Genomic DNA, 10,044 nt, shown 5'->3' with positions numbered 1-10,044 from the left:
TAAGGAGGCAGGCACAGTCTGTATGCCATATATGACATGAATTCTATTCAAGGAAGGCATGGTGGCACTCACCTGTAATCCCAGAACTTGGGAAGCTAAGGCAGGAGGATGGAAGATCACCATGAGATGAGTTTAAGGCCTGACTCCATCTCAACCAAAACAATAAACAAACAAATCTCTGAGTTTAGAAGCATATAACTCATGATTTTCACTATCATTTCTGGGTCTCTATGGGAACCATGGAGCAGAGGAACTGGTAAAGTATGTACCATTTTTCAATAGATCAAGTTTATAACACCCCCCCCACACCATCCTCCATTTCTTAGAGATTGCTGAATTATTTCTGGTGAAGGCTTTTTTTCCCATTCTTTTTAAAAAATTGATGCTACTTCTCAATGAGACGGAAAATATATATTATAGTTGTTTCAAAACAAACACCAAGAGAATGATTTTATTGATGTTTTGACCCAGGTCGGCAATAATGTTTTTCATCTGAACATGGAGATGATGTATTTCTTCAAGGGTGGAATTCTATTGAAATGACATGGGGATTTTATAGTTGGAATCCTAGAAGAATATGTAGTTTTAAATAAAATATTCATGAAAAAATACTGTTAAAATGATACATCAGCATCATTTGAGCCTTTGAATCCAGAGCTATTTCTGGACTGTTCACTACTACAAGTCAACCTACTCTTTCTTTTTTTCATATACTAATTGATATATGTTGTCATAATCTAGGGAGTTTAAATTATAGAAATTGGTATTAGGAGTGGGGTGGTTTCCAGGCAGCCAAATCCCAAAAAAATGTCCATTACAGAGCCATAAAGAATAGATTGTGGAAATAGTGTTTAAACAGAAAGTAACTCTATTTATTTGGTAAACAAATAAATCTCCAAGAGATTAAGTGCCTCACTATGCTTTCAATAAATGAGACTTCATAGGATGGCCTGTTAGAGCTCAGTACCACCATTTACAGGAAAAGTAGTTTTCAGGAATACTCAAAAACAGTACAATCTGTTGTGAAGCTTAAATGAGAGGAATTGATCCCAGTTTAGGATGCAGCTGAATCACTTAATTTATACCTTCATTGAATATTTCTTGAGCATCAAAAATATGTTAGGCATTGCATCTTTGAAGTATAGACCAGAGAATAAAAGATCAACAAGGATGATACCCTTAAGGAACTATGTGTCTACTGAGGAGGGTAGTCAATGAACTTAGAGTTTTATATACATAAGTGCTATTACTGTTTCAATGGATAAGTGCAGGGAGACACTTACAAACAAATATGAGGAAGACCAGCTCTCACATAGTGGACCAGAGGAGGTGTCAACAAGAAAATGAATGACATTTACATTGAGACCTGTCAGAGAGTAATCATTTTCCAGGTAGAAGAAAGTGGTGGTGAGATGGAAGACTTCAAAGATGGGTAAAAGCCCCTTTGGTGGGAAAGAGCTTCTCTTTCTAAGGGAGTAACAAAAAGAAACCAGCAGACATGGAAATTAGTGAATTGGGGTGTGTGTGTGTTTGTGTGTGTGTGTGAAATAATTCAAGATGTGGCCAGGGAGGTAGAGAGGAGACATTACCTAGAGATTCTCTGAGACATCTAGAAATGAATTTGGCCATTATTCTAAGAAATTCAGTTCCCTACCTCCTTTATACATATCTCTATGAAGTTACAAAGGACATTTCCCTTACTTTGAAATACACAGACATAAGAAAACATTCAATCATGCAATAGATAATAAGAACTATGTAAACGTGACATTGTCCTACATGCTTGGACACAAACTCCTTTTACTTTTAATTTCTTAAACATTTTACTCTCACTAGAGTGTTTATAGAACTGAAATGGGTTTTAGAGAATATTTAATCAAACCTCAAACACATGGCAAAATTGAGATTCCCTGCTATGATGGAGGTTACCAGTCATAGCAGGACCAGCATTTGTGGAATCCGGACCAGTCCAAACCAATAGGTTTTATTGTATCACCACTTCCCAGCATAGCAGACAGGATGCTGCTCACAGTGTCAGGAATAAGCATGTCCAACCAATAAACCACATGCATCCCTGGACAGCTAGTAGTGCAGCCCCACAGATCAGAAACTTTTAACATCATCATGGAATATTTAGTGATTTTTTTCATGACTCAATTATGCTGTGCTGAAGTGCAGACTTTAGAGATGACAGTGGAGTGGGTGTAGGGGTGGGTGCAGTGCACTGCTAACTTGGCCTCCTGAGCCTGCCCCGCACAGTTTAACCAAAATTCTCACATATGAAACATTGTACATACTAGTGCATGAATTGCGTAAAATGCATGATTAATGATAATCGCATTTAACCTACTTCCATGTGTGTGTGCCTGTGATGACTGGTGTTTATTGTTATTGAGCATATATGGATGTTTTCTTTTTTAATTACTACACTTGGACTTGTATTTTTTAAATGCTGTAATAAAATATAAAAGAAAATTTATTATTCATATACATTAGCTATGTTATATATTTTATACGTGGCCTAAGACAAGTCATCTTCATCAGTGCACCCCAGGTAAGCCAGGAGGCTGGACACCAGGGAGTGCACTGAGCATCATTGAGTGTACACCACACTTGATGTTGTCACTTCACTCGTTCTGCATAACTGTCTACAAAGAAGGTCATCATCAGCCTTCTTCCAGCAGTGCAAAAAGACCTGGCAAGGTGTCCTGGGTCACATGCTGTCAGAAAACAGTACAACTAGGATTTAAGCTCAATTGTGTCTAAATGGATGTAATTCCTTACTATTCCTCCATAATAATCTGATGTAGGTTCAGTTATTATTCCAGAAATCCATTTCCAAATACCTTCGCATTCAAAAGTTTTGTTTTAAAGCAGAGAGGAAACACTGTAAATGAACTGAGCAACTTATCCTGATTTAAAGAAGAGACTGGGACAGGGATGGAAAACCTTTTAGAGCTTTCAATAATAACAAATAGCCCACTGTGGCATGTGTGCCATAGGTTCACCACCACTGGATGAGGGGTTAGTGGGGGAGAAACATTAATATCAACTCAAAACTCTTGGCACAGTTTAGTTGGTTTTGGTATGTATACTAGCTGACAAGTCAGGCTTACTTTTACTAAATAAAATGTAGGAATGGGGAGAACTAATTTCTTCTTTCTTTCTTTTGGTTTTTTTTTTGAGACAGGGTCTCACTATGCAGTTGAGACTGACCTGGAACTCACAATGTAGCCCAGGCTGGTTTTGAACTCGCAGTGATCCTCATGCCTCAGCCTGCCAAGTGCTGGGATTATAGGCGTGCACCACCACGCCCAGCTCAATTTCCACATTCTTAAACTATGTTCATTTTTATCTCAAACGCAAAACACCACTAATGGCAAATAACATAAAATGTAAAGCACAGCAATTTTATAAACAAAGCAAAACTTTAGTAATTTTTTAAAAATAAAAATAGACTAAGCTACTTACTAAATATTTACTCACTGGACAGGCTTGGGTATTACTATTTCACATTATAGATGTTTAAACTTGAAACCTTACAAAGAAAAATATAAACAATTCCAAAATAATACCAAAAGACACATATTTAAAGCTTTTAATTAAAAAACAACAACAGGTAAAATAAAAAGTGACATTTAAAAAGACAACACAGTATAATTAAATCATACTGGACTTTCCTTGTACTTGCTGTAGTGATTCTTATTCTTGGAAGTATTCTTTTTGGTGCTCATTCCTTCACAAGCAAAAATTACAAAAATAAACTTTTCTAACATAAAAAAATGTAGTAAGGGTCTCCTTGGGAGCTATAAACAATTGGTGCACTTTATCAGTGACAACACAAACATGTAAACCTGGTGAAGCAGAAACTGCCCCTGATTCTTACATGTTCATGCATGTGCTGATACAAACACAAGCACTTTACCTTGAAGACTCAAGAGAATTTCTCCAGTTTTGACCTGTGAAAAACTAACACTAGGACAAAACGCTGTCCCTAGTGAAGCATTCTCCGACTTTAAATACTAGCAACACAGTTGTGAAATGATTTGACTTAAGGTTTGACTATAATTCAATTCACGGGTATGCCAAATACTGGCTCCTTCTTTAAAAGGCATATGGCCCGTGTGTGTGTGCTATGTTGATTATTTTCTAAACTTCTGAAATAGTCATCATAAAAGATTTGATCTTGTGGGAGCCCGCTGGCATTTGACATTGGAAAAGTAACTTCTACCATTGAGGCATTGACACAATCTATGACTCTATTTGGCTTTTCTGAGATGAGGGTCTCAGCTATGCAGATGAGATTGACCTGGAGCTCTCTGTGTAATCCAGGCTAAGCTCACTGTGTAATCCAGGCTGGGTTTATGGGATTACGGGTGTCGACCTGGAGCTCACTGTAATCCAAACTAGTTTTATGGGATTATGGGCGTGCACCACCACGCCTGGCAAACAATACCACTGGACTCGTCAGGTTGAGTGGGGCCTTCGCCTTTACATCAGCGGCCGTGATCCGGGTCTCACCTTTTCCATCAGGCTTTTGAAAGAACCACCTCAGTTCAAACCCATTGCCATTGGCCCCAACCCCCTTCTTTAAGAATGTTGCTTTTTTAAAGATAAACTGGGCCTGGTGGATGATAGCATTAGAAGGGTTGAGGAAAGCCTCGAACAAAGGCAGAAGCAACGGGAAAAGGACGAATCTTGGTATCAAAATTGGTTTTCCCCTTGCCCCGCTTGCCCCTGGAGATTGTTAAGTTAAAGATTGCATAGGGTTAATTGTTGATGTACGCCTTCCCACTTACCCCTCCCCACATTTGGTAAAATACTGATTGCTGTATGCTGATAAATGCTTTGTCCCTTTATGGTTAAATGCTTGAGTGACTCATGTGATTGGTAGAAGATTTGTTTGAACTGTCCAATAAGCTTGCTGAACCTTCCCCCTGGGATAACAGTATATAATCGTTTTGCTGAGCCAATAAAGAGCCTTTGATCAGAAATCAGACTTGGGCCATGTGCTCTAACTTCTTAAAGATTTCCTTCACAGACATTCAAGATCGGATCGGCCTCTGATGACCCACGAATAAGATCTAAACCATAGAACTGAGTTCTGCCTCCGCAGGGATCCCCCGTTCTCTATCACTCTTGTCACTAAAGCCTGGTTTTTTGTACTACGCAGGAGCTTGCATTAGAGACAGAAAGAGAAAGGCAAAAATGAAAGAGGAATATGAAAAAAAAAGGTTAATATAAGAAAGGTTGTCTACATTCTAATAAAGAGAAGATAATGATGTGTCTTCCTATGAAATACGACATATTTCTGAATTCAATATATTTCTGAGTTGGTCCTGACATCACATTCATTTTGGTTTACCAAACACACGCCATTTACATTTTATGAATAAATATCAGGCAATATTTAAATGTAAACCTAAATTTGAACAAATGCTGTCCCGCTTGCAGGGTGGATCAGAATGATCATTCAGTTAGTAGATGGTTATTTTGTGATCAATCACTGTAAATTATAATATGAACAGCTTTGTGTAATTTGACTTCCTTATTATTGCTTATGAACATTATAGTCACAATAAGAGAAAATACTCTTAAACCTCTCTATGTCTGTATAAATATCCATTTCAAAACCAAATTCAGCAAAAGTACAACTATTTGCAATACAAGGGCTAATATGAAAGAGATTTCATGTAAATAATATTTACAGCATTATTCCCCAAATGCTAAATTGTCATTTTGGAAGTTGAAGAAAACCTCAAAACAATTTCATAGCTACTTAACTTTTTAAATATTAGGATTTTCAATGAAAATCATCTTAGATTTGTACTGGAGGAAAAATGACAAGAAAAATGGCATCTCTGGTGACCCCATTGTTGGAAGTTCAATCTCCATGCATACAAAATTACCATCACATTTTGCTATTAGAAAGTGTTCTTTCATTCTCCAGTGGAACTCCATAGTAGTATACATGAAACAGAATTTTAGAATAAATGAAAAGAGAGTAGAGGGAGAAAAAAGGGGAGGAGAGGAGAGAAAGTAAGAGAGAGCAAGAGAGGAGAAGAGGGCAGGACAGTAGGAGAGGAGACAACCAGCTCCTGTTTTCCTAATACGGGTTCAATGCAGCATATGGGGCTATAATACAACCAACCTCTAGCAAACTTCAGACCACAAATTACATGTTTTAAAAGTCAGTGGAATTAAAATTTGTGTATCCCATTTTTAAAAAAGGTGTTTGCTGGAGGTGCCCAAGGCCAAGAAAATAATGACTCATGGTAATATCCTAGCTATAGAAAATAATAAGCTATCATGTAAAGGTACAAGGTCCCAATGGTAGATGTAACTGTACTGTTTGCTTTAAATGTACCAATAAACTTAAGGGGTGGGGGAGAAAGAAAATAATAAGCATTTTCAGGTAGAAGGAGTTGGAAAATTTTTGCAACAAACTTACCTAAAGTTTCAGGACACAGAAGAGGAATTCCACAGTGGAAAATTACAGCAGGACCTAAAGCATCATATTGCTCATGATTCATCATTCTAGAATGTTCTAGAGTTCTATCATTGACGTTTGATGGTAAGCTTGCCTGCATATTCAGTATGAGTAACCCTAGCTCTCATTTTTTAAAAAAAATTGCTGTATTTGCAGTCTTTACATCAGATTCCAAGTCTTTGGATTCACCAAAGGATGGAAGGAACTTCTTTAGGTCAGAGAACCAACAATAAATCTGAGTGACATCTGTGGGTTTACTGGCCATTCTGAACAGGTAGAGAGAAAACTCTGTTCACACTCTGGCTTTCACTAAAACTCTATTTGCGAATATGTAAGATACATTTTCTTGCAACAAAAGACAACTCAATAATTGCTCTATATCCTCTGTGCCTATATCATGGATGCAAGGTCAAGAATAAAAGATATAAAATAATGAATGATGTCATTGCTGGCAGTGAAATAAGAAAACAAAAGAGAAAAAAACAAGAGTTTCACATCATAATGATAGTTTCATTAACAAAAATAACCAACCGCAGGCCACCCCAAATGATCAAAAGAAAAGTATGGGTTACTACCCTAACATTTTAGATTTAAATTTGTAACAACCATAATTGTGCCATATACTAACATTGGCTGATATTTATACATTTCTTTGTAGTGCTGAGATTTTCATATACTTACTTTTTTCAGAGCAAGACATTTTCTCTAATATAGCACCTATGATAAATATCCTAGCGTATTCTTATATAGAGGGTACTACTATATTTATGTTAACAAAATCATATTTTTTATTTTTTACATTCAGATTGCTTTTAATATATAATGAAACACATCAATATCTTCAATTCCAAAAATTTTTCTGTAAAATAGGATGCATCTTATACAGACCTTATAGAAAAGTACTAATACTCCTGTAATTCCAGCACTCAGGAGGCTGAGGCAAGACTGCTACAAGTTCAAGGCCAGCCTGAACTATATGGCAAGACCCTATGTCAAAGAACCAAAGAAAGAGGGGGAGAAGGAGGGAGGAAGGAAAGCAGAAAGAAAGAAAGAAAGGCAAAAAAAATGAAAAAAGCAAAGCAATGATAGTGTGTTCAGTTTTTTATGTTACAATTTCTTTATTTACCTAATGGAGATGACTGAGATCCCTACTAAGTTCACTGGGCTGTTGGAAACATCAAAGAGGTCATTTATGCAAAAGTTATTTGAGATAAACAAAGTATGCAAAATGCCCCTATGTTGATACCAATCTTCTGAGCAACCAGGGATTAAATCAGGTCCCTCTGGGGAATAGAATATAGAACTTCCTCTTCTGTCTCTAGGTGATAAGACCTGCAAAGTTTCTTGGCTAACAGTTGAGTAACCCTAGAAGAAAGAGACCTTTCTAAGGCTGGTAAGAAGTTGGATTTTCTTGGTAATGGAATTAGCTGCACTATTTACTTTGAACACATTAAATCTGAAGCTGGTCTTTGATTGATTTTTACCCACTGCCTAAGAGTTCAAAGAAGAGAAATAATCACACATAGTGAGGACTTACGGGATCAAGTGTTTTTGTCTGAGGACAAATAAAATCACATCTCTTTGCTAAAGAAATTCCTTGGGCTTGATAAAATTATTGAAGTTTCCTTTCAGATGTTTTTGTTGCATAGAAATTTCTTAGGATTTAGTCCTTTTCAAATCTAAAACAATTTTCTTTAGAAATGCCCTCGGATCCATGCTTCATCTTTTAACACTGTCCAATTAGCTGAATCTGAATGCTTCTCCCCAAGATACTGTAAGTAAAGCACTGTACACATCATCATCTCGTCAAACTTTTAGTCCCCTACATAAAAAAAAAATAATAATAATATCAGGGTAGCGACCTACTTTTAGTGAAACTGCCTGTTTTAAATAAGTGTTATAATAAGAAATACAGAGGTAGCCGGGAAAAGGAGGCTAGAAGGAAATACAGTAAAATACAGGTTGGTAGAAGTATGATTGATCTGATCTTGATTTTGGTCCACTGACTAAAATGTACTGATTTTAAAACAAGGGTGTGAGGGAGTCAATTGTATAGAAAGAGTCTCAGGAATGCCAGATAAATATAACACCCGAAGGCCCTCAAAACTTCTTTGTCACTGTGAGCTTATCCTGCTGGAGCAATGTTAAATGCATAATTATAGGTTATTTTATTCTTTGCCAAAACAGAAATAAGTAAGATTTTAGAAAAAAATTAAAGAAAGGCATATTCTCCTTTAGGGGCAACTCATTTAGCACAATTTAACAAGGCTTTTCAAACTCAATAGCCATGGAGCACGACTAAATATTCACACAAAGAAGATCCAGGCAGCATAAAAACTAATGTTTCCTGGGTCACAAGACGTCTAATTGGCTTCAACAAGACAACATACTCAGCGTCTGTGGTTCGGTCCCACATGGATGATGACGTGTTTCTCATAGGCCCTTCTCATTGTTTTCTCAATTTGCTTCAGGAAAACTTGTGGGATTCGTCCACAAAGAGTGTGCACAGTTTCCAAAAACTTCAGCTGGAGAGGGTAATACATGGATTGAAAGAGATTGTCTTGAAAGGGAAACTGTATGATGAATAAAAAAAGAGAGAGAGAGAGAGAGAGAGAGAGAGAGAGAGAGAGAAAGCTTATTTTCCTCATTGAAATGGCATTCAAAACACACATCACTTTTACTAAAGAAGAACATAAGGGCTAATGTCAAGCAGGCAGGCATGGGTTTGCATGAGCTAAGGAAAGCATTTCCAAGAACCTAAATTCAGAAGTTTACTTAGCTGTGCAGTCCCACACAATCATTTAACCTCTCTGGACCTCAATTTCTTTGAGGCTTAAAAAAAAAAAGAAAGATGATGCATTTGGGTCCTAAAAGTTCTTAAGATCTAAAGATAATGTATACCTCTAAGGTCAAGACAATCTAAATAGAGCATGCCATTCTGAGTAGAAGCAAAACTCAACTAGATACTCACTTGACATTTGCTACGACAAAACAGTAAATTCTTTCTTTTAAAAAATTTATTTGCTGTGCTGGGGATGGAATCCAGAGTCCCAGGAATGCCAAGAGAAAAACTTCTTTCTATTTTTCTGCCACCGAAGAACCTTCAGGGTATGTCTATGGTAATCTCACAAAGTCCAGACTTTAGCAATTACTAGTTAAATTCATTGGAAATGAGTGTTATTTTAGTAATTCTGGTACCAATTTTTGTTTTGTTTAGAGAGACAGGGTCTTGCTATGTAGTTCAGGATGGCCTTGAAATCACTATGTAGCCTAGGCTGGCCTCAAACTCACCATGATCTTCCTGCCTCATCCTCCTGAGTGCTGGGATTACAGGCATGCACTACCAAGCCCAGCTTGGTGCCAAATATACTCCACCCCGCCCCCATAACACTGGATATTTGTGCTGTTTTTTGTTTAACTCTCTTCTTTTCCCATGGGTTATGCTCATGAGCCCTATTTTCCAAAATCAATTCCTTTGCCTGGTTAGCCACAAGCACATGTCAAAGTTTATCACCTCTTGGGAAAAGGCCACGAGTAAATCAAATCAAAGATTC

General features: G+C 37.1%; 1 protein-coding gene across 2 annotated transcripts in view; it reads right to left on the bottom strand.

Annotated features, from left to right (window-relative positions):
- Nucleotides 1-7,509: 7,509 nt before the first annotated feature.
- Nucleotides 7,510-10,044, bottom strand: part of Gxylt2 (glucoside xylosyltransferase 2) — a 73,703-nt gene continuing 71,168 nt past the window's right edge. For both annotated transcript variants that reach the window (XM_033757022.1, XM_019208310.2), the window contains exon 7: nucleotides 7,510-9,063. In XM_033757022.1, coding sequence (XP_033612913.1) covers nucleotides 8,881-9,063 — 183 coding nt within the window. In that variant the 3' untranslated portion in view covers nucleotides 7,510-8,880. The remainder of the gene's footprint in view (nucleotides 9,064-10,044) is intronic.

This window comes from Fukomys damarensis, unplaced genomic scaffold, assembly GCF_012274545.1.
Source record: "Fukomys damarensis isolate Sample0158 unplaced genomic scaffold, DMR_v1.0_HiC HiC_scaffold_28, whole genome shotgun sequence".
NCBI classification, from domain to species: domain Eukaryota; kingdom Metazoa; phylum Chordata; class Mammalia; order Rodentia; family Bathyergidae; genus Fukomys; species Fukomys damarensis.
Note: the sequence above shows the minus strand (reverse complement) of the source record. Positions and strands in the feature narration are given on the sequence as shown.